At 55.4% G+C, this 24,039-nt stretch overlaps 1 protein-coding gene and 1 long non-coding RNA gene across 4 annotated transcripts; both read left to right on the top strand.

The window, feature by feature from the left end:
* Positions 1–253: 253 nt before the first annotated feature.
* SCNN1G (sodium channel epithelial 1 subunit gamma) lies at positions 254–11,057 on the top strand. 2 transcript variants are annotated; one of them, XM_057398036.1, is made up of 13 exons: positions 254–364; positions 497–818; positions 1,593–1,887; positions 2,293–2,486; positions 3,356–3,459; positions 3,894–4,057; positions 6,883–6,981; positions 8,164–8,281; positions 8,673–8,751; positions 8,830–8,887; positions 9,233–9,294; positions 9,493–9,568; positions 9,981–11,057. In XM_057398036.1, exons 1-13 carry the CDS (start codon positions 334–336, stop codon positions 10,368–10,370), a joined length of 1,992 nt encoding a protein of 663 aa, XP_057254019.1. In that variant the 5' UTR covers positions 254–333; the 3' UTR covers positions 10,371–11,057. The 2 variants fall into 2 exon arrangements, with proteins under 2 accessions (XP_057254019.1, XP_057254020.1); XM_057398037.1 differs by having other exon boundaries at positions 2,359–2,486.
* A 10,562-nt stretch (positions 11,058–21,619) lies between these two features.
* LOC130593133 (uncharacterized) lies at positions 21,620–24,038 on the top strand. Of its 2 annotated transcripts, none has more exons than XR_008970753.1 (3): positions 21,620–21,690; positions 23,234–23,372; positions 23,919–24,038. It is a non-coding gene; the product is annotated as an uncharacterized LOC130593133 (long non-coding RNA). The 2 variants fall into 2 exon arrangements; XR_008970752.1 differs by lacking the exon at positions 21,620–21,690 and adding an exon at positions 21,734–21,869.
* The last annotated feature ends 1 nt before the right edge of the window (position 24,039 follows it).

Raw genomic sequence — 24,039 nt, forward strand, 5'->3', positions numbered from 1 at the left:
CGGCGGGCGGGCTGGCGGTGCCGCGCCGCCGCCATCTTTGTTGCTGGCGCGGCGGCGGGGCGGGAGCGAGCGGGGCCCTCCCCCGGCACTGCCCCTCCCCGCGGGGTCCCGTCGGCCGCCGCCGCTCGCTGCGGGGCCCTGCCCGGCGCTGCCCGCCCGGCCCCGCCGCGCCCCCGGCCCCCGCCGTGTGGCGGCGCTGCGCGGCCGCGGAGCGGGGCGGCGGTGGCTGTGGCGGGGAGGGCCGGGCCGCGGCGGGGCGGGGCCGCGCGGGGTAGGTGCCGCGGCGGGCGGCCGCCGTCCCATCGGCAGTGGCGCCGGGGCCGGGAGCGCAGCATGGCCCCACCGGGCCCCGAGGGCGGCCGAGGTGAGGCGCGGCGGGCGGGGGCTGCCTCGGGGGCTCGCAGCGGGGCGGGGCGCTGTCAGCGCGGGGTCGGTGCTGGCGGGGCCGGAGTCCCGTTGCCCCCGCGCGCTCAGCGGCCCGGTCCGTGTCCCGCAGCTGCCATGGCCCCCGGGAAGAAGATCACGGCACGGATCAAGCGGACGCTGCCGGTGCGGGGCCCGCAGGCGCCGACGCTGAGCGAGCTGATGCGGTGGTACTGCCTCAACACCAACACGCACGGCTGCCGCCGCATCGTGGTGTCCCGCGGCCGCCTGCGCCGCTTCCTCTGGATCCTGCTCACCCTCAGCGCCGTGGGGCTCATCCTCTGGCAATGCGCGGAGCTCCTCATGAACTACTACAGCGCCTCGGTGTCCGTCACCGTCCAGTTCCAGAAGCTGCCCTTCCCCGCCGTCACCATCTGCAACATCAACCCCTACAAGTAAGCTCGGGGTCCCGGGGAGGGTGAGCCCCGCCGCTGGGCATCCTCTCAGCCCATGGCCAAACCTCCTCTGGGCTGCGCTCCGCAGTCGTGCCTGCCCGGGTTCCCCTCTGTGGCACTTTTGAGTACCACATCCACCTCTGTGCCGATGCTCTTCCCGCACGTGTGGGTTACACTCGCACCCTGACTGCTCAAGTGGACTCAGTCGATTTAGTCTCAGCTCCAGACAGTTTCTGCTCGGCTCCCTGGTTCTCTTCAAATCCCCATCTTTCCAGGACCCAGGTTTCAGGATTACAAACAACGGCATCTCCTGAATAATGGAAAAGGAATGTCTGTCACTCTTACGTTGCCTCTTCCTTACCCCATAGCATGCTTTGACATTATCCATCAGCAATACTTTTTCTTCTGCCATATTACACTTTACATCAACTCTTTTCTGCTCCCAGCTGCCCTGCCTGGCCCTGTGGGTGGCCCAGCCCCCAGTGCCTCTTGGCACAAAGGCAGAAACCTTGTTCCCACATGCTTTGCCTCCTCAGGCTTGCTGACACAACCTCCAGGGAGCTTGGGAGTCTGTGAGTGCTCTCACTGTAGCTTAGTCTCTGCTTTGGTTTTTGTGGTCCTTCTCAGAGCTGTGCCTGCTCTGATGTGGATCGATGGGGTGGTGAGAGATCAGTGTGAGTCTGTGGCACAGTCTTGTCCCAAGTGATAGGATGCATAGTGCAGTGGGTGAGGTGAGATGGGATGTCACTTCTTACCGTGTTGTCTCCAATGCAGGTACAGTGCCATGAAAGACTATTTATCTGAGCTGGACAAAGAGACAAAAAAGGCTTTGGAGACTTTCTACGGATTTTCGGAGGGCAAATCCAAGGTGCGCCGGTCGGTGGATGAGTGGAACAGCTCAGGGAGCGACTTCTTCCAGCAGATCCCTCTGCTGAAGTTTGAGGACTTCTCTAAGACGGCGACTGACTTTCACAGTGGCCAGAAGAGGAAAATAGAGGGCAGTGTCTTTCACAAGGATTCATCCATCGTGAACTCCGGGGATTCAAATGATATCATCGGCTTTCAGCTGGTGAGTGTCACTCTTCCTTGGCCAGCCAGTTCCCTGTGGGGCAGCAAAGGGGTGTTTTGGGTTGGTGTCCCTCGGCCAGTTTTATTGCCTCCTTAGGTGGCTTTATAGTGAGTAACTCTCCAGCTGCTCTTCTGCCCAGGCCTCCGTGGCTGCCTGCAGATTCAGCTCCCTGGAAGAGAACCTTCCTGAAGTCTGCCCAAATAGACTTAGTGCTTCCTGTGACCTTTCCTTTGGGCCTGAAACATTTGATCCTATCGTTTAGCCCTGAATGAAAGGTCTTTGCTGCCCCTTTGTCCCCTTGGTGCCACTCTGACTCTGTGTGTGCATTGCTGGGGGTCACCCATACTTTGTGGAACACTTGATTTCATTTCACCTGAAACACTTTTTCCCCTTTGTAATTATCAGTGCGATGCAAACAACAGCAGTGAGTGTGCACTGTATACATTCAGTTCTGGTGTTAATGCCATCCAGGAATGGTACAAGCTGCATTACATGAACATCATGGCACAAATTCCCCTGGAGACTAAAGAAAAATTGAGTTATTCTGCTGATGACCTTCTACTGACATGTTTCTTTGATGGCCTATCTTGTGACAAAAGGTCAGTGCACAGAACATCCCTCCAGCTTAACAGCTTATTTCCAAGTACATAGTATGTAGGAATTGAATATTTGGTGTTCGTTGAATCCCAGCAGGAGCCATTTCCAAATGAAAGCCAACATTCGTGTCTTCATCAGCTTTAATTATGCTCTTTCATTTCATTTACCCTCGTGTTCTGCTGTCCACATTTCATATAAACCTGTGGGGTTTGGCAGAATCAAATCTCCCTCTTTATGTTGGTGGCAGTGCAGTTGTGTGTGCCGGCAGGAGCAGTTTCCCTGTACAGTTATGGGGCTCAGACTACACTTGTACCTGGCTTCGTGGTTTTCCTACTGCCAGGAGCAAGCTGCCCTGTACCACTCGCTGCTGAGGGCATTCTGTATGTGTCTGTAATTGCACAAAGGCAAAAGGTTTTTTCTTGGAATGAAGACGTTTGCTTGAGTGGGAGGGGATGCTCAGAGGACAGACATGAATGTGTTTGAATCAGCTCCCCTGTGCAGCAGCTCTTCTGAAAGCCAAGATCCTTTAGACCCTTGGCTGCTGAATGACAGAGGACTGTGTCCCTTCCACCACCACCTTCTTCCTAGTGCTGTAAATCCACTTCCCCACCCTCTCAGCCCCTACTCCCACACAGCAACCTCCTGAACGTTTCAGTTCCTGGTGCTATTAAACCAGATCATATTTCCATGTAGTTTCAAGGTACTGGGAAAAGGACCCACACTTTTCAGCAAAATAAATCACCACCAACAAAAAAAGGGAAACATCCTGTCCTGCCACATCTCTGCCAAAGCAGAGCCCAGATCTGCTGACTTGCTCCTGCAGACAGTGAAAACTGCCGAGGGCAATGTGACAACACTTGATTTCTTGCAGGCACTTCACTCGCTTCCATCACCCCCTGCATGGGAATTGCTACACCTTCAACAGCGGAGAAAACGGGACGGTGCTGAGCACCTCCACGGGCGGCAGCGAGTACGGTAAGAGACCGACCAGAGGCTGAGAGCTGCTGTTAGATAACAGTGGTTCAGTGAACTGGATCCCACTGGAGAGTGATTGATGTGTTGGCTCTAGATGTGCAAGCAGATTGGGGAAATGCTTGTTTGAACTAGTGCAAACCATTGCCAGAGAATACAAAGATAATATCATTGCATCACTAATGTTTTCCATTGGGAATTACAGCTTCCCGGTTATATAACTTTTTAAAGTAAGTTTCAGCCACCTTCTACGGAGACACAGCTTGTTCACTGGCCTTGGGGCCACAGAGGGACGGTGCTTGCTGCAAGGGTCTCAGTCTAGCATTGTAAAAGCTCTGCTTGGCTGTTACAGTTCTATTTAAGGCAGCTCTCCCTGCTCAGAAAAGTGGCTCTGGCTTCTGGTGTAACTCTGCTCCTGCCTTGCCTCTGTTCTTCAGGACTGCAGGTTGTTCTGTATATAGATGAAGCAGACTACAACCCCTTCCTGGTGACATCCACAGGAGCCAAGATCATCGTCCATGACCAGAATGAATATCCCTTCATTGAAGACATCGGCACAGAAATTGAGACTGCAGCGGCCACCTCCATTGGGATGCACTTTGTGAGTGACAGCAGTCCCATGTCCTTTTGCCCCTTTGCCTTCAGACAGGTGTAAATATGAACCAATTGATGATGTTTGAACATGGCCAGCAGCTGGAAGGCTCTGACACCTCACACTTGAGCAGCTGAAGTGCCCCGAGGAAAATCCTGTGATAGCACTTTTCAGAACAAAGTTTTCCCTTTGCATAGAGACTGTTGGAAAATCAGGTCTCTCTAAGCCAACCAGCCACGGGGATTTTGTTTGTTCTCCTCCTCTTCTACCCCTTCCCTTTCCAGGGGATTTTTTTGTTTTGTTTTCACAGCAAAATCCACAACCACAGAAACGTGTTAAGTGCCTCGTTGTGCTTTGGCAGTCAGCAGCCGAGTTCGCATCCCACGCAGGCTCTGGGGAGGAAGGGAAAGAGTTGGAGCTGTGGGGAACCTGCCTTAGGGTCAGGTCTGCAGTACAACCCCTGTAGCTATTCTGTGGGCTTCTTGCTATCCCAGCTGTAAAAGTGCCTCGTGGGCAGTGACTCTGCCTTTGCCAGCTTAGTGAAGCATTCCAGTGAGGGCAGGGGGAGCTGCAGCTCCAAATTTCCCCTATTAGTGTAGTGCAGACAGGGCATTTGACCCAAGGGGCTGCTTTCCATGGCAGAGAAGTGAAAGCAGAGTCATCTGGCCAGCCAGACCTTCCCCTTTCATCTGGATGGCTGTTAAGTGAGCAGTTTAGTTCTGCCTTCTCTTCCCTGATGGTGGGTCGGGTCCATCAGTCAGCCCTTATCTGTCCCGGCTGGGTGTGCCAGGTCGAGCTGGTTCCTGCATAAGAAAAGACATTGAGAACAGGGCTGATGGTTTTTAAGTTTGCAAATAGTTCACTATCTTCCAGCTGTCTGGAAAACCGGGCTGCAATCCCTTGGTCTGACCAGCGGGATAAATGCTACCTGGGAAATAAAGTGACTAGGAGGTATTGGAGCCAGGATGGTGTAAAGGAGGCAGTCTCACAAGACTGTTTCCTTTGTCGCTCTTACACCGTACAGGAGACGGTCACTGCAGGCAGAGCCTCAGTAGTTAATGCAACATTTTCCTGGCATGGTGCATTTGGACTGTTGCATATAGAATAAAAACCAAAACTGAACGTATCTCAGTGGCTGTGTTTAAAAGATTTGGCATGAGGAAGTGATGCAATTGCATCCTAACATAACAGCCAGGAGAGAAGCTGGGCACAGCTTCTGGACTCAAAACAAATAGCTGTGATTACTCCAGAGCCATCCAAGAGGGAGTCATGATTGTCAGGACAGGGCTGCCCCACTAAGGTGCTGGACCAGTCCTTGTACCCACATTCTGGGTACACAAAGGAGGACACAGCAAAGTACCGCACACAGCGCTGCTCACTATAGGCTTGAACATGGCAATCCATGTTTCCCAAATGCAAATGTCAGTGTCCAGGTTATCGCTCCTGTATTTCTGCTGTGTACTGGGACTTACCGCCCCCCCCCACCTCCTCCAAAAAAGATGTCTGGAATGCAAACAAGGCATTGCTTGGTAGGAGTTTCGGTACTTTAGTTAAATATTTAGTTTGGAAATTATTTCAGTAACTGAATGAATAAGTAAGCTCTTATAGGAGTACAAGCTACAACAGAAAAGTTCTATACAAAGGATCTGTCATCTGGTGGAAGATGCTGAGGCAGGTTGCTGGCACTAGGTTGTCTGTGGAAGTTAAAAGCATATTAAAAGCTGGTTTCATTCAGTTTTCAGAAGTAATCCATCCCTAATACTGAAACCACATGCTTCTGTGTCCACTCCAAAGAGATTTGAGCACCTTTCTGAAGGATCTGACTTGTACCATGCATGTCAGCTCCTTAAAGCTGCAGACAGAAGTGGTAATTAGCCATCAGGCTTGACCTCAGTAACCTGCAGATGCATAGTCAGTGCCTGAAGGTAAGCAGGCTTTTCTCAGGTTCCTACTGAACTGATCCTTTTTAGGTTCAGCCCCTAATTTTAAACTCTATAGGGAAAGATAGGTGAATGGATCCTTAAATGGGTGTCATTTCTCGTGGTTTCAGGCCACTTTCTTTGTTATGAAGTGAATAATTACCGCAGGAAGATAAGAAGGGTTCCAAGCTGAGGTGAGGCAGGCTGCAGGAAGCATTGGTGCAGCCTAAATCAGCTCTTGTGAATTTGAGGGCTCCCAGCCTGGTTTCATCAGACCTCGCAGGCACTTGGCATTTCAGAGCTCTCTGTCTGGGCAGAGATTGCAGAACAGGAAAAGGTGTTGGCATTTATCAGAGAGGAAGGGTCAAAGCAGTACCTGGAAAAAGTCCTGAAGGTGATGCAAACATTTGATTTAGAGACGTTTTGGAGAGGTGCTGTTGAGCACTCACAGAGCCTAAAGTGCTCTTTTAGCCATGGAACAGGAGCAGCCAGGGCAACAGCAGCCTGGGAAGGTGGGTTTCAAAGGAAAGAAAACAAAACCCAACCAACAGCCCCCTTCCCTCAAAACTCAAACACATCAGGATAAACTATGCCTCTAGGACTTAGCAATGACAGAAAACATACATATGAATAACTCTGCTTTGAAAGAGCCTCACTGCTGTGATTATGGCACCTCAGCATTCCTGCAGAGGTTTTCAGTGAAGGCAGCAGATAACTCAGCCAGAACTGTGTTTTGGGAAATGCAAAACAGCCCGTATTCTGACAAGTGACTGACAAATCATTTGAGATGGCAAAAGCTGAAGGTGCTGCTCAGACCTGCCCCATCACTTGGTTTCAGAATTGTGATGAACAGCCACTAAATCCTGTGGTTTCGCTGAACTCCATAACCAAGGGTTGTTCTTTCCTGGTTCTCAGACTCGGTCTCGGAAGCTGAGCAAACCCTACAGTGACTGCACGGAGACTGGGGCTGATATTCCAGTAGAAAACCTCTACAACAAGAGCTACTCACTCCAGGTACATCTGTTGCATTTGTTTTGTCAATTGCTTGAAAACTACCTTCATAAAAAGCTTTCTGATATTCTGGAGTTCAGGATCTGACATTGTGAGCAGTGCAGGCGTGGGGTCACTGCCCTTAACCACTGATGTAAAATACCACAGCACTTTTTAGAATCCAAGTTTTATTCCTAAGTGGTTGATGTTTGAAGTTCCCTTAGGCACCCTGCTAGATAAAGAAAGAACATGAGCTCATTAGGCAATTTTCAAGCAATGTGAGACTGGAAAATATTGGCCAAGTAAATGTTGCAGCTTAGTAACCCTTGAAGCCAGAAATTGTGACCTTTAGGACTCTCAAGAGTAACAGATACCATCTAATCAGTATCCAGATAGCAGGATGTTTGTTTGCAGAGTAAGTTTCCACTAATTTTGCATGGTTTCTGTAATTGGGTCCTCCTGGAGGGTGTCAGTTGTTGTAGCACTCTCCACTTGAAGAATTGTAATTATATCAGCTGCTGCCTGCTGCAAAGCCTGTGCCTAGAATGGGTTTTGGTTTATGGGGTATTATACCTGAAAGCTGCTGTGATGTATTGCCAGTTAGCATCACAGACATTATCTCAAGTTTTAATAACAGTACTTCACTGAAACTCAGTGCTCAGGAGAGCTGGGACTGGGACCAAAAGGCTTGACTGGGATTTCAAAAAGACAAGCTCAGTTCCTGCTTGTTCCAACCCGTTAAGAGTTTTAGCTCAAAACACTGACTGCTGCCCAATAATCCTTAAAACTCCAGGTCTCTAAATAGGCACCAGCACAATTTGGTCAAAGCTGTGAGCGTTTTCACCAGTGAGTCACTTCCCACACCTAGTTGTTGATTCATGGACCACATGCCACAGCAGACAAAAAACCTCCTTGGCTGTGCAAAGAGCAACTGCACCAGCTGAAGCTCTTGATGGCTGTAGGGCAAGTGGGGGCACTCTCAGAGCCCCCCTCAGAGAGGAGCATACTCATTTCTTGCACTAGAGCCTACACCCTCCACAGCACTTTCTGCCTGTATTTGTATTCGCTAGCAACAGAGCCTTAAGGCCCAGGGAAGTGGGGCTCCCACTTTAACACTACTGGCATAAACAGCGGATGGTTTTAGGTGGACACAGCCTGGGCCTTGGCACTGCAGAGGCACAGCAGCCCTTGGTTTATCTCCACCAGATTTGCCTGCACTCCTGCTTTCAGAAGGCGATGGTGGACTCATGTGGCTGTGCCCAGTACGCTCAGCCCTTACCCGCTGGGGCAGAGTACTGCAACTACAAGAAGAACCCCAACTGGAGTAAGTATTCAAACACACCACACGTGCCTCAGCTGCCAGCCATAACACCACAGCCCAGCCCTGCCTGCACCCAGCACCACCTCAGCCCACTTCAGACCCTGTACCAGAGCCTGAGACTGGTGCTCTTGTTTAGATTGACTTGTTCCTGACAGTTGTCCTAATTGCTTGTCATTTGTGTACACCACACTTGACCTGGTGAGGCGATTGTTCATGCCTGTAGCAAGTGACAACTACTTCTCAGGGTATTTTGCAATATTTACAGGGTAAATCTTTTTATTCTCACCACAGAGGTGATGGCCACAAAGGACACCTCCACCCCAGAAGCTCCACTCCAGCACAGGTAGCTTTTCTTTCTGGCTTCTCATCCGCATATCCTGCTCCCTTCTTGCAGTGTACTGCTACTACAAGCTGCACGAGAAGTTTGTGAAGGAGCAACTGGGCTGCCAGCAAATCTGCAAAGATGCCTGCAGGTAAGTCCTGCCCATGACCAGGGCTAAAATGCCTGGCGAGAGCTGAGCTCCCATCTGACAGCCTGCATCTCTCCCCAGCTTCAAGGAGTGGGCGCTTACCACCAGCATCGCCCAGTGGCCATCCACCGTATCAGAGGTGAGTTCCTAATCACAGTGTGGTGACAGCACGTGGCACAGCAAGGCTTTTACAAACCCAGAGCTTCAGCGGAAGCTGGGGGCCCCTGGGGTGTTCATTAGCCCTTCAGTGCTGCTCCTCCCAGAGGCTCAGTCTATAGTGTCCAGGTCAGGGCTTACGCTCCAGGGGTTCACCATTAAACCGAGGTTTGGCTTGTGGGTAGGGAGATCCCCTCAGGGACCCATGGCGCGCATTCAGTCCTGGCACCCACACTGGTCCGTGGAGGTGCTGAGCCTGAGCTTCCTTACCAGGGGGTTTCTGCACAAGCACACACACCTATAACAGTTTTTTCTGTCTTTTCCCCAGGACTGGATGCTTCGAGTTCTCTCTTGGGACAAAGGGCAAAAAATCAACAAGAAGCTGAACAAGTAGGTTTCTCTGTATGTGTTTCTAGCTTGCACCTCAAGCTCAGATACAATCTCAGCAGCCCTAATGATGGCAATTGGGAAAAAAGCTCCCTTAGAGCGGCCCAGCCCTACTGGTCCAACTGGTTATTTGCATAGTTTTTCAGTATGTTTCATGTTATTGTTTTACTAAACCCTCAACCTGCCTTTTGCTTCTCTCAGGACAGACCTCGCGAACCTCATGGTGTTTTACAAAGACCTGAATGAGAGATTCATTTCGGAGAATCCTGCTAACACGGTGAGTTCCCTACTCACCCACAGGGAGATGTGGCTCTTCCTCCCTCAGGCAGGCTGGAAGCTTTCATTTGGCCAGGGGAGTTGTCCCATCCTGCAGGGACAGGAAACTGCCTGGATGATGTGCCAGGTCCTGCCCTTCACAACTCTTTTATATGGGGCTGTTTTTCCAACTGACCAGTCCCAAGCCCTGCACTGGGGTGGGCTGCCCATGGTATGTGTAGCACTGAGCTCCTACCAGAGCAGAGCGGGAGAGGATAACCAGGCAGCAGAGGAAGGGCTCTCCACGTTCAGCAGTGCTCAGCAAGCTCCAGGTGCCCCAGCTCAGCACAGACCCACCACACACCATAACAGTGCCATGAACGTGGACCTGGCACCCACAGGAACCCATAACCTTGTGCTCTCTTCTCTTCCAGCTCGTCATTCTTCTTTCCAACTTCGGAGGCCAGCTGGGCCTTTGGATGAGCTGCTCGGTCGTGTGTGTCATTGAGATCATCGAGGTCTTCTTCATCGATTCGCTTTCCATCGTGATGCGGCGCCAGTGGCAAAAGGCAAAGAAGTGGTGGAACAACCGGCAACGGGAGCGGCCGGGCAAGCCCCCGCAGGCCGGAGACCTGGAGAGGCAGGGCCACGACAACCCCGTCTGCATCGATGAGGACCTGCCCACCTTCAACACCGCCCTGCGCCTGCCGCTGCCCCCGGAGAGCCCCCTGCCCAGGACTCCCCCCCCCAACTACAGCACTTTGCGGCTAGAGACTGCCTTCACGGAGCAGCTGCCCGACACACTAGAGCTTGGCCAGCACTGACCCTTATTTACCCACCCACCCAGGTGCCAGAAGAAGAGGTGGGTGCTGGACCCATGTGTCCAGGGGCAAAAGGCACATACCCAAATGAGCACTGAAGGCCTTTCGGGTCAGACCCTTATTCAGGGATTGAACTTGCAGTCAAAGCTTCTCTGAGCAAAGCTCAGACACAAAAGCCAAGGGCTCGGGGACATTAGGAACTTCAACATCAGTTCTCAAGTTAATCATTGCAAGAGATGGCTGGAGCAGGATGTGGCACTGAGCTGGGATGTCTTGCCAGACAGAGGCATTATTATCATTAGCAACCAACTGAACACACCCCCTTGTATGGGCAGGAATAGCTCCACAGCAGAAGACTGGTGCCATATTGAGTATTAACACTAATTGCTCTCTGCTGTGTTGCTTGACTTGTGGGAAAAGCCCAGGGCTTTCAGGAATGCAGCATGACATTTGCAGGAAGGGGCATGACTGTTTGGTAAGAGCACAAAAAGGATAAAAGGAAAGCTCTCAAGTTGCATTTTGATGAGGTGGCCTGAGGAGCAATTTATTCCGAGATGAAAAGTTAAGAAAGCCATAGATGTCCTTGTAGAGCAAGTCATTACACAGCTTGAGCAGGAGAACCTAAGTCAGCCCAAAAGAATCCTCTGAAAGAGCATGAAATCTAATTTGGATCACAGCAACAAACTGCATACCCTGTTTGGTTCCACATCACCCAAGCTGCCATTACAGTCTCAAAGGAACTCGTTGGGCAGCCTCAGCCACACGTGATTTCCCAGCAGGCTCAAAAGGAGCTGCTGCTCTTCCTCCTGAGCCCCAGCACAAACACCCCAGCACTGACACCCACTTCAGCGCCCCAGAGCTGCCCTGGGCTCCACGCACAGCAGGAGGAGGCTGAAGGATCCATCTGCCCATGGTACATCGTCCGCTGGCCTACACCTGCTCCACTCCACAGTGCTGCATCAACACCCACATTCTGCCTCCTGTGCACTGAGCCAGGCAACTTCCAGAGCCCACTGCCTGCACCCACATGGCTGTGGGGAGACCCCCGGGGTACACAGCCACAGCACCCTTCTACTTGCTGCCAGTCCTGCACACAGCTCCTTCCTGCCATAGCCAATTCTTAGCTGTCTAGAGCACACTATAGGTGTTGAGGATGAGCATAGCCTACACTGGGTTGGCTGCTTTGGGGTTTGTAGAGCAAGAATGATTCAGAGCGCGTGTGTGCGTGTGTGAGTGTAAGAAAGCCTCTTTTGCTCTCTCTGTATAAGCTTATATAGAATCCAGAAAGGTTCTTTGATGTGCAATAAAAGATATTTTAACTGAGTTATTTAAATAGCTGATAAAGTAAAAAAAATAAAGATATATTTTTGAATAATTGCTTTGCTGTTTTGTTGGTGGTTTAAAGTCAGCAATAGACAAGTTTATCCACAGACAGCAAGGAGATGCAGGACTTGCCCTGAGCAGCCTGGCCAGGTCCCCAGGCCTGTCTGCAGAGGTGGGGCTGTGCTGCAGCACATTGCTCCACCTGGCTCAGGAACACAATGAAAATGCCTTTTGGAACACAGCATTCACCACCAAGGTGACCAAAACCACTGTCCCCAGACAGGTCTTCTCCAGGTGGTCCTTTGGAGACCTCAGGAGAAGAGAGAAGCGTGTTTGCTCTGCCCCAGAGCCCCTTCTCTAGTGCAGGAAGGTGAGGTGTTTGGAGTAAACCCTGCTCAGCTCATCACCTCTAGTGCAACATCAAACATCAACCATCCCCATTACACCAGGCTTGCCCCACTTGCAAGAATGGCAGAACAGACCTAGAAGAAGACTGAAGAGCCTGTGCAAACACATGCACACCTTCACGTAACCAGCATGAGCCATCCTGGCTACAGCAGTGATGGAAATAACAGCAACCTTCAGAGCTACATAACACCTTACAGTGCCTTCCTTACCACTTTGTTGCATCTTTCTATAGGAGCTGCTTTGACTCAGCCACACCTGGGTAAGGACCAGCTCCCAGGGGCTGCTGGGGCCAGCTTTGACTCCAGTTCTACAAAGCACAGCCTCTAAGGACACCGAGAGGGGGAAAACCTCCCTAAGAAAAAGCAAAGCAAAACACTGCAGTGACACCACAGCACAGGTCCAGTCCTCACCTGTACCTGTGTGTGCAGCACCAGCTCTGTTCACATAGCACAGGTCCAGTCCTCGCCTGTACCTGTGTGTGCAGCACCAGCTCTGTTCACATAGCACGGGTCCAGTCCTCACCTGTACCTGTGTGCAGCACCAGCTCTGTTCACATAGCACAGGTCCAGTCCTCGCCTGTACCTGTGTGTGCAGCACCAGCTCTGTTCACATAGCACAGGTCCAGTCCTCGCCTGTACCTGTGTGTGCAGCACCAGCTCTGTTCACATAGCACAGGTCCAGTCCTCGCCTGTACCTGTGTGTGCAGCACCAGCTCTGTTCACATAGCACAGGTCCAGTCCTCGCCTGTACCTGTGTGTGCAGCACCAGCTCTGTTCACATAGCACAGGTCCAGTCCTCGCCTGTACCTGTGTGTGCAGCACCAGCTCTGTTCACATAGCACAGGTCCAGTCCTCGCCTGTACCCGTGTGTGCAGCACCAGCTCTGTTCACATAGCACAGGTCCAGTCCTCGCCTGTACCTGTGTGTGCAGCACCAGCTCTGTTCACATAGCACGGGTCCAGTCCTCACCTGTACCTGTGTGCAGCACCAGCTCTGTTCACATAGCACAGGTCCAGTGCTCGCCTGTACCTGTGTGTGCAGCACCAGCTCTGTTCACATAGCACAGGTCCAGTCCTCGCCTGTACCTGTGTGTGCAGCACCAGCTCTGTTCACATAGCACAGGTCCAGTCCTCGCCTGTACCTGTGTGTGCAGCACCAGCTCTGTTCACATAGCACAGGTCCAGTCCTCGCCTGTACCTGTGTGTGCAGCACCAGCTCTGTTCACATAGCACGGGTCCAGTCCTCACCTGTACCTGTGTGCAGCACCAGCTCTGTTCACATAGCACAGGTCCAGTCCTCGCCTGTACCTGTGTGTGCAGCACCAGCTCTGTTCACATAGCACAGGTCCAGTCCTCGCCTGTACCTGTGTGTGCAGCACCAGCTCTGTTCACATAGCACAGGTCCAGTCCTCGCCTGTACCTGTGTGTGCAGCACCAGCTCTGTTCACATAGCACAGGTCCAGTCCTCGCCTGTACCTGTGTGTGCAGCACCAGCTCTGTTCACATAGCACGGGTCCAGTCCTCGCCTGTACCTGTGTGTGCAGCACCAGCTCTGTTCACATAGCACGGGTCCAGTCCTCACCTGTACCTGTGTGTGCAGCACCAGCTCTGTTCACATAGCACAGGTCCAGTCCTCACCTGTACCTGTGTGCAGCACCAGCTCTGTTCACATAGCACAGGTCCAGTCCTCGCCTGTACCTGTGTGCAGCACCAGCTCTGTTCGCTTCACACACCGCAGGCAGTACCAAGAGAGGCTGCAGGAGCTCTGCTCACTGCTGGCACTGCACAGCATGGCTCCTTCCCCAGCACTATTCCCTCTCACAGAGGCTCCTCTTCCTCTCCAGCAGCTCGAGTGACTCCATTCCCTCCCAACATCCCCCCAGCACCAAGGGCTGGGTTATATCGGTAGGTGCTAATCATGGGAACCTCCTGCAGCTGCTGCTGGAACATCACTGCACCGGGCCCTGCAGCACAGCTCAGAATGGGCCTCTTGTCGCTGGTGCTTCTGAGAGCATCACAGCCTGGAGCTGTGCCTGCAGGCGCTGCAGGCTGGCTCCCAGTGCTTTCTCTGGGGTACCTGAGAAGGTGAAGCCTTGCAGTGATGTGGTCCTTTTAGAAAGGCTTAGAACCACAGGATCCCAGACTGGGTTGGGCTGGAAGGGACCTTAAAGCTCATCCAGTTCCAGCCCCTGCCACGGGCAGGGACCCCTTCCACTGGAGCAGCTTGCTCCAAGCCCCTGTGTCCAACCTGGCCTTGAACACTGCCAGGGATGGGGCAGCCACAGCTTCTCTGGGCACCCTGTGCCAAAGGCTTCCCAGAGCAAAACAGGCCTTAAAAATAAACTGAGTGGTGCCAGTCCTGCAGCATGGATTGGTCAAACCTTGTACCCAATGACTGAGTCCATGTGAATGGGAGCAAGGCTGCTGCAGCGTCATGCTCCCCGCAGCGTGCCTGTGAGGCCTCGCTGGTGGATAACACAGGATGTGTCCAGGCACCTTTTGGCACAAACACTCACTTTAAGCTCTTTGGAAAAGCCCAGGTTTTCTGGAGGTGCATTTACTGCTCAGGGCACGCAGCACCTTTGCTCCTCGGATGAATGATCCCTGGGAAGCAGGAAGCCGTGGAGCAGCTCCAGAAAGGGATTACTTCATCCCAAATTTCAGACTGAGCTCCACTGAGCTGCTGAGTCATCTTAAACACGGAGCACTGCCCGGGACGGTGCGAGGATCAGCTCTGACACACGCTGAACATCATAGGCTGAAAGCGTTTGAGTAAACCAGCTTGGGCTTTATGGGAACAAGAGGCTGTAAAGCTTGTGGAGGTGATGTCCCTTCCACCGCTGCTGCTGGGGTGGGGTGGGAAGCTCTTCACATGGGACAGCATTCCAGGGCACTGGTGGGAGCCCGGGGAGCTCAGGGGTCCCAGTGGGGGTGACGATGGCCCCAGCCCCACAGCCCCAGGCTTTGGCTTCATGCGGTACCTGAACACGCTGCAAAGGCAGAGGCAGCATCGCAGGCACCGGGTGAAGGACACCCTAGGGAGAGGTGTTGGAACAACCCTGCAGCACCAGGAGCTGGTGACTCACAGTGAAAGGCTGCCTGTGCCTGTGCCTGTGCATGTACCTATGCCTGTGCCTGCCCCTGCTCCTGTACCTGTGCTCCTCTGCAGCTCCCAGCCGCAGCAGGAGGTTGCAGGTGATGGAGGAGCTGCTGGGGAAGGGGATGATGAGGAGGAAGCTTTGCAGGAATCCACTGGGGGATGCCCAGACAGAAATGGGTGTGAAAGGGCCCGGAGCCTGCCGGGTCCTGCTGGCACAGACACCTCCATGCACGGCGTCACAGAGCCTGCTGGCCGGAGCCAGGACCTGCTTCCTCTCAGCTAATGCACAACTGCCCTGTGACAGCGTTCAGGGGCACGGACCAGATCCATCCTCAAAGCAACCCTCCTGACCCAACCCGAACCCAGAGAGCTCAGGCCTTTTGCTTTGTGGGTGCCTATTTCTGCAGTTACTGTCCTGACCTACCCCAGAGCACTCAAAGGCTGCAGGGGCTCATCCTGCCCCGAGGAGCTTGGAGCTTGGTTTGTCCGAGCTGTGGTGGAAGCACACAGATCCAGCAGCAACCCCAGTGCTCCCAGCTGCACTGCACCAACACCTGCACAGTGAGAGGAGCAGGGGCAGAGGCAGCACCACCTCCAGCAGCAGGACTTGCTGCTCCAGTGTTTCCGAGGGCCAAAACTGCTGGGCAAAGGCTTCTCCTGGTGGAAAACAAGACTTCCCCCTGACTCTGCAGGAGCAGCCACATGGAAGTGACTCAAAACAGGAGAGATAAATGTGGGAAGGATGGGAGGTTTCCCGGTCAGGCTGAGTTTACACCTGGAAACCCAGAGAAAAAAGGGAGCATCCAACCTCCCAGCCAACCTGCCCTGAGTGCCACAATGAACAGTAAGCCACAGATTCCTTGGAAAATGCATCTGAGACACAGCCTGGCCCCATCCCAATCCCAGTCATCCAAGGCACCGCTGTCCCCAGCCCCATCGTTGCCACAGCCCCGGGATGTCAGCCTGGATGGTGACTGCAGCCCCTCGGAGCAAGGAGATGGCTGCTTAAAGCTGCCCAAAGCTGCTCCCACCTGGGCAGCATCGAGGGGGTTAAGGGCTGCCTGGGCCCCCTTCCACACTGGAGACATCCAGTGGTCCACAAACAGGTTTGGGAGCTAAATGCCTCATTAATGTAAATGGGGCTGGGCTGGGGAACGTCGTCTCCAGCACATGCCTATGGAAAACCCGTTCAGGCTCTGAGCCCCCACCTGAGCCCTGCAATCAGATGCAGGCCTGGGAGGCCGGACATTGAGGGTGCTTCCATTTCACCCTCACCTCCAGGCAGGTGACCCAGCTCCATGACCATTGGCACTGGGAAGTGTCTCCTCCAGGCACTCAGCAAGGGGCTCCCAGGGCTGTGGCAGCTCCTGCTCCTTTGGTCCCACATTGGTGAGCACCATCACTCAATTGCTCTGGGGCAATCCACAGAATCCCAGCCTGGCTTGGGTTGGAATGGATCTTAAATCTCCTCCAGCTCCAACCCCTGCCACGGGCAGGGACCCCTTCCACTGGAGCAGCTTGCTCCAAGCCCCTGTGTCCAACCTGGCCTTGAACACTGCCAGAATTCCCCACCACGGATACCAGGTCTCAGCCACCCCCACCATCCCATGGGGATGCGGAGGCTCCTTCCAGGAGCATCCCGAGCACAGGCCGGGCCCTGGCAGTGCTGCAGGTTTCAGACAAGCTGAGTCAAAGGTTAACCCAGGATTGCAGCACCCGCAGTGACATGCTGTGACACGGCCCCGGCGCTAATCCCAGCGCCAGCATCTCCCTGCAAACAGGACGGACCGGGAGGTGCAGTCACCACCGACTCCTCACACCTCCACCAGCACGGGGATAACCCTGCTCACAGCACCTCCTGTGCCCCACCGAGCCGGTGGCTCGGTGCCCCACGCTGCGAGGGCAGCGCTGGTGGGTGAACGATGGGTGACAGCCCGAACCCACCGAGCCAGCCCCACGCACCCCGGGCTGTGCTCAGTCACCGGGCACCGGCCCCTGGGCGCTCCCAAACGGGTGCTGCTGTGCCCCGTCAGCACCGCACGCCCAGCGCGCTCCGTGCTCCTGAGCCAGCGGCACGGTTGCACAACCACAGGCTCAGAGCAGCTTTTCCCTGCGCTGGGGCACCGTTTCCCTTGGGGGGGTTGATGACATCTCCTCCATCTGTCCCCTTTCATCCCAAAGCCAAGGCTCTTCTCCCGCATCCCGTTCACCCGCCTCCGGAGCAGCGGGTGCTGAGGACACCGCAGCCCCGGGAGCCGGGTGGCAGCGGCTGCAGGCAGGGGCTCTGTCCCTGCGGCACGGGTGGGAACGCCGCACGGCGGGTTCCTGCCCCGGCAGGACACACCGCACCGGGGCTCGTCCCTTGGGCCCAGGCGGGAGCAGCCGCAGGCTCCGGGCACTGACCCGGCAGGTCCAGGCCTGGTTGCAACACAGCCCGAGGTACAAGCAGGGAAACACCCGGCCTCGGGGCCGCAGGCAGCATGCTCTGGCACTGGGTCCTCCCTGGCGTCATCCCTGTGCTTCAGCACTTGGCTGTCGCGCTCCCGCACCGCCTCGTCTACCCCAGTCTCAGGCTCCTGCCTCAGTTTCCCTTCCAGAAGGAGCTGGGTGGGAGCTGCATCCCCAGCCCTGCTCAGCGTGCCCTGCGCTGCCCAGCCCCGTGCCCGCTGCCCTGCCTGCTTGGCAGCGGCAGGACACGAGGCGCAGGAGGACCTTCACCAGAGAAGCTTCTGCCGGGCCAAGCGGTGCCACCGCCGGCCTGGCACCTCCTGCCCACCTGAGAGCCAGCCCAGCTCCACCGCACGCTGAGACGGGATCCCTGCGGCCTCCTTCCACTCATGCACTTTGTCCAAATCTGGTTCTAGAGATGGACAAACGCCTGCTTTCATCAAACCCATCCACCTGGGTTTAAAGCGCGCCGCGGCCCCGGTGGAGGCGCGATCACGCACAGGGTGGCTGGAGGCAGGTGCTGGCCGGACCCGCAGTGAATCACAGTGTTTTCACAACGCGTCTCGCTCAGAACCTTCCCCGCTTGTGTTTTAAGACCTTCTCACCCGAGTTTACATAACGAGTCCGGGAAGGGACAAGCTGTTCCCCTGGCTGATCACACGGGGCAATCATCCCCGCTCCTGGCCGCCTTATAAAAACTCACCGGGCACAAAATATTTCACATTTCCCCCAGAACATGGGGGAGGGCCATAAAGCCCCGGCCCGCGGGGATCTTTATGATGCTCCGTCTGGGCTGGCGCCGCGCTGGCGCTCCCCGGCCTGTGCCGGAGCATCCCGGGGCCAGAGCCCATCTTTCACCACGTCTTTGGACATTGCAGTCATGGCCGGAGGCTCTTTTTTCCCATAAACTTCTACATCAGAAAAGGCAAAGGAGTGCAGCTGATTCCCTGTCACATCAATTAGTGAGGGAGTGGGTCTGGGGAAACCCCATCTGTGACAAATCACAGCCCCACGCCAAGAGCATCCTCCTGGTTTCTCCCCATGAGAGGAGCACAGCCCAGTGGGATGAGTCCGGGTCCAGTCACCAGGGTCATTAGTGCTCAGGCTGAGAGCACTGTGGGACTGTCCCCAAGCTGGGGTTTTACCCCATCCTTCCCATTCCGGAGCCAGCAGCTCACAGAGGTGGTATCTGCACCCAGCACCATGAGCCCAGGCACCCACCAAGCCCCTCACTCCAAAGCCATGGACTATGCAGTGCCAGAACCGGCCGGGGGGGCCGCTTCCCTCTGCTGCTGCTTGTAAAACAAAACCAGCCTTGGTTTTACTGCCTGATCTTTGTAACGCAAACAGAGGTCACTTAAAAAGGTTTTATATGCAGCGGTTACCAGAGCAGGTTGGCTGGTGAGATGCTCGCTATCGTTCGACTGTGATTTTACTGGTCACAACTAAATTACTCTATTTTGTTTAGGGACAGCATGTTTCTGAAAGCGCACCCAATAAACCGGGCAATTAAAGTGCTGAAGGAGCCTGTCTGCACCCTGCAAGGGAAGGGGTGATGCCCGGCTTCCTGCGGCAGGAGCAGCCTCCCCGCTGCCAGGGGAGAGCACCAAGCAGAGCGCCAGCATGGGGTGCGCGATGCCCATGGGGACAGACACGGCCCCACCAGCGCAGGGCGAGCGATGGCTGCGGGACAAGCAGTGCCCATGGGACGGGCGCCCTCCTCCCGGTGCCGGTTGGCAGGAGCGCTGCCCGCACACCCGGAGCCGTCCGACGGGAAGCGGCTGCAGCCGTGACTCATTCCGAGCACGTAAGGTCTGGCAGCTCCTGCTGCACGTCGGTGCCGTGAGCGCGTGCATGGGCAGTGCCATCGTGCCCGTCATGGCTGCCCAGGCTGGGAGAGGGGACGCGCAGGGCACAGGTAGGGAACACCAGGTACAGAGCCATGGGCACCGCTCCTGTTTCTGGAGCCCAAAGAGGCTTCCCAAATCCCTGAGCACCGAAGGGTGACCCCTCACCTCCCGCACCACCAAAGGGCATCATTCACCCACGAGCAATGCAGATTCACACAGAGCCACATATGAATGAGTCAAAGGGGTTTTCCAGTGACCTGAACTGTGATTTTGGGGTGATTTCCTCCCTACAGAGCTGTCTCTGGATCTCTGCCCTGGGCTCTGGCACAAGAACCTCTTCATCTTTATGTACAGGTCTAAAAACCATCCCAGAAACCTTTTCAGGCTGCCTGTACCCGCTCTGGCCACCAGTAAAGCGTTTCCCTTTCAGCAGAGCCATGCAGGACCAGCCGCTGTTTTGGGAACACCACGGGTCAGCCCGGTGGTGCCATTCATAGGATCTCAGCTGTATTTGGCTGCTGGCAGCGGCGCCCAACAGCCCGGCTGCAGCACAATGCCTGGGCGGCAGGAGAGCTTCCCCCCGGGTTGTTCAGCTGTATTTTTAGCAGGAGGGTTTTGCTTATGAAATAAACTTTCTCATGAGGCAAGGGAGACAACACAGAGCCGAGCCTGACTCAAGGTCATTTGGCTTCACAGCTGATGTTTCACACCGCAAACAAACGCAGCCTGCTCTATTTTCAGCTCTATTTTTCAGTGCTGGTGGCAGACATTGTTCTCTGGGGAAAGAAGCAGCGATGGAGGGTGATTATTTTGACAGGACAGGGGTTGGGAACCGGGTGAGTCCTGGTACTCGCCATCCAACCTGTTTGTTCTAGCTCCACCTGCAAGCGCCGCTTGAACACAATCCCAGATTCCAGTCCTGGCAGAGTGGCAGGAGGTTTAACAACAAAAATCCCTTTTGTTCCCAATCAACGGCACCAGGGGACGTTTGGGAAAGTCTGACCCAGTCCTGATTGAACGAGAACCTGCGAGGACATTTCTTAATGAGAGGCAATCGTGACCTCTCACAATGCTGTGCTGCTCTGCGGTGATTTATGGTCCCCAGGAGGGTCAGACCCATTTACTGCTCTGTTGTGAGGAGTTAACATCTCCCACAGTCACTCAAGATGCTCTTTACCTCTAGGCTGTGGCTGTAGAGCACTGCTGGGCTCAGGGATCCTGCACACGCACAGAGCTGGCCCCAGTGGAGGGAAAGGGAAAGGAGGTCTTTTAAAAATGGATTCTAAGATCTTCTTAAAAAGGCTTCTAAACCTCTTTAAAGACACTTGTGCAGCTCACCCGCAGTGCCTTGGCCTGGGCCAAAGGCTGGTTGTGGGCATGGGTGGAGCGAGGAAAGCAAAAGCCACGAGGGGATGTCCTGACGCCCGTGGCATCTCAAACCAGGGCAAGAAGCTCACTTTACATGGCTGTGCTCTTGTATGAGATCTCCCAGACTGGTCTGGGTTGGAAGGGCCCTTAAAGCTCCTCCAGCTCCAACCCCTGCCACGGGCAGGGACCCCTTCCACTGGAGCAGCTTGCTCCAAGCCCCTGTGTCCAACCTGGCCTTGAACACTGCCAGGGATGGGGCAGCCACAGCTTCTCTGGGCACCCTGTGCCAGCGCCTCAGCACCCTCACAGGGAAGAGCTTCTGCCTAAGAGCTCAGCTCAGTCTCCCCTCTGGCAGGTTCAAGCCATTCCCCTTGGCCTGTCCCTACATCCCTTGTCCCAAGCCCCTCTCCAGGTTTCCTGCAGCCCCTTCAGGCACTGGAGCCGCTCTCAGGTCTCCCCTTCAGGAGCCTTCCCTTCTCCAGGCTGCCCCAGCCCAGCTCTCTCAGCCTGGCTCCCGAGCAGAGCCGCTCCAGCCCTCGCAGCAGCTCCGTGGCCACCTCTTTCCCTGAGCCCATCCATTCCCACCGCCCTTCCCCTTGCCGGAGCCCAGGGCACCGGAGCCTCAGCCCTCGGGGAGCGGGGCCGGGCCACGGCAGAACGGATCCACTCCGGGGGTGACCGGAGATGCTCCGGGAGGCCCGGGAGAGCCGCGGCGGGCGGGGCCAGCGGGCGGGCCCGGACCGGGGTGGGTGGGGCCGGCGGGCGGGGCCGCGGGCGGGGCGGGGCCGGTCCCGCTGTCGGTCGGACGCTGCCGGCGCCGCGCGGCAGGTACGGGGGGACCGGGGCGGGCGGGGGGCGCGGGGCCGCCGGTCCCTTCACCCCGGGCGGTGCCGGTGCTGGTGCTGACGCTGGTGCCGGTACCCGCGGGCATCCTCCCGCCAGCCCCGGGGTGAAGGGACCGGCGCGGCGGGGCTGGACCGGTGCGAGCGGTTGGTGAAGTGTCCGCGGTGAGACCTCACCGGGGTTTGCCACCGCCTCCTGTAGTGGAGGATGCGCGGTTAAGAACTGAGATTCTTCCCTGTGAGGGTGCTGAGGCGCTGGCACAGGGTGCCCAGAGAAGCTGTGGCTGCCCCATCCCTGGCAGTGTTCAAGGCCAGGTTGGACACAGGGGCTTGGAGCAAGCTGCTCCAGTGGAAGGGGTCCCTGCCCGTGGCAGGGGTTGGAGCTGGAGGAGCTTTAAGGTCCCTTCAACCCAAACCTGTCTGGGATTCTCTCTCTAAAGAGAGGGAGAAAAATAAGGGAAGTCCTTTCTAGACATTCGGGGGGGGGGGGGGGGGGGGGGGGGGGAAGGGGATGCCATCAGTCCGGTTGTGGTGTCTTTCTGCATGATGCAGACGTGAAGTCGCCCCATCTCAACATGCTTGTGCAGCAGTGTTGCCAGTGTTTCAGTGTTGGTGCTGTTGGGATATCGGGATATGCACAGGGTCAGGTGCTGTAGTTTTTCCTTAACCCCTGCCTGTGCAGGGTTTTTTTGATCTCCCTGATAACAGGTACGGGAGCAAAGTGCGGCTTTCTGAGTATCTCCCTTTGCACTTTGCTGCGGGACACATGCCCTCACCTCGGGCTGCTGCCCCGGGACACGGGTCTTACCGCAGGGTAGGAGCTCTGTGGTGGGGAGGGAGCTGCTGCGGGTTGCTCCTCTTACGTCCCAGGATTCACGTTGTTCATTGCACAAGCAGCAGAGAACTCTCAGCAATGTGACCTTACTGGCACGTGAGGAGTGAGGAGCAAGGCTTGTCATCATCCAAGGAGACAGGGCCACTGCGGGAAATGCAGGGTTAGGCAGGGCAGGAAGGGATGATGGAGCATACAGCACAGGCAGCCAGGCAGTGCTCTCTAAACTTACAGACTGTAAACACTTGTAGTGCTGTACGCGTGCCCATTGCGATCAGAGACCTGGAGGCGCCGGTGCAATCGGGCGCTGTGGGTGATGGAGCAGGCAGCCACTCTCCAAAGCATCCCTGGCTCAGGCTCTCCTCACCTGCTGATCTGTTACTGCTCCATTTCTCTTTCTTAACCTGCAAACTTGTGATGTAATGCAACAGATCGCCTCTAATTTGCTAAAGCGCTGCTAGGTTGGATCAAAGTCTCCTCTGGGGAGAGGTCTTTTCTTCAGGCTCTGCAGAGGATGGCAGAGCAGCAGCTGGTGGTCAAAGAGGAGTCGCTGTTGAGTGTCCCAGTGGAGAAAGTACTGAATAATGGCAGTACCAGGGCTGGCAGTGTTGGAGCGGTTTTGCAGCCAAGGTACCACCCTGGAGCTTCCCTCAGTTTTCTTTATGTCTTTATTTCTTTCCCGTGGCAGTTGCTGCAGGAAGAGCCCAGAGGAGGCTCAGCACAGTCAGCACGATCGTTTCGTAACGCGGGAGTCTGATCTCAGCCGTGAGGTGGAGGAGTTTCAGCTGCGACGATGCTGGGCTGATGCAGGGCCGGACTCGCGGCTGCTGGGCAAGGTGCGGACGTCTCTTTCACAGCACAGAGCAAACCACACCAGAGCCACGAACTCTTTTAGGACCGCTTCAGCCACCACGGGGGTGCAAAAGATGCCAGGAGAGGAGTCCAAGGCACCCTGGCACTGCAGGGCTCTCGGGACCCAGGCTCAGGCTCTGACATTGGTGTGTCAGGGATAACACAGTCTGCCAGAGCAATATGGCAATGAGAAATACAGAGGAGGAGGAGTGGGGGAGCCCAGCGGGTGCGTGTTCCCCTTCCCCGAGCCAGTTCTGGAAGTACAGCAGCCAGACAAGAAATAAACCCAAACATCCAGGCCCATGAGTGTCGCACACTGCGCAGGGAATGAGGGGTTTGGGGGCAGCAGCAGGGACGGAGTTTGTAACCATGGGACATCCCCATGTGCCACATCCCTGAGCTCCTCATCGGCTCCTGTCCCACCGTAGCCCCCGCTCCCTTCTCCAGAGGGGCTTCGGGAAGGGGTGGTTACCTGTGCACTGATGGAGAGGGGCTTTTGTCATCCCTCACTCGTCTTTTCTCTGCTCCAGGTACACTGATGGGGGAGAGCAGGAGCAGGCGGGCACTGAAACCAGCACCAAACCCCCTCTGGGCAGCTGCAGCATCCCAGCACTGAGCCTCTGTCCCTGGGGTGAGGAACCCCCGTAACAA

Source organism: Pezoporus wallicus, unplaced genomic scaffold (genome assembly GCF_028554395.1).
Source record: "Pezoporus wallicus isolate ANWC-B61680 ecotype Strahan unplaced genomic scaffold, APGP_CSIRO_Pwel_v1 contig_6274, whole genome shotgun sequence".
NCBI lineage: Eukaryota > Metazoa > Chordata > Aves > Psittaciformes > Psittacidae > Pezoporus > Pezoporus wallicus.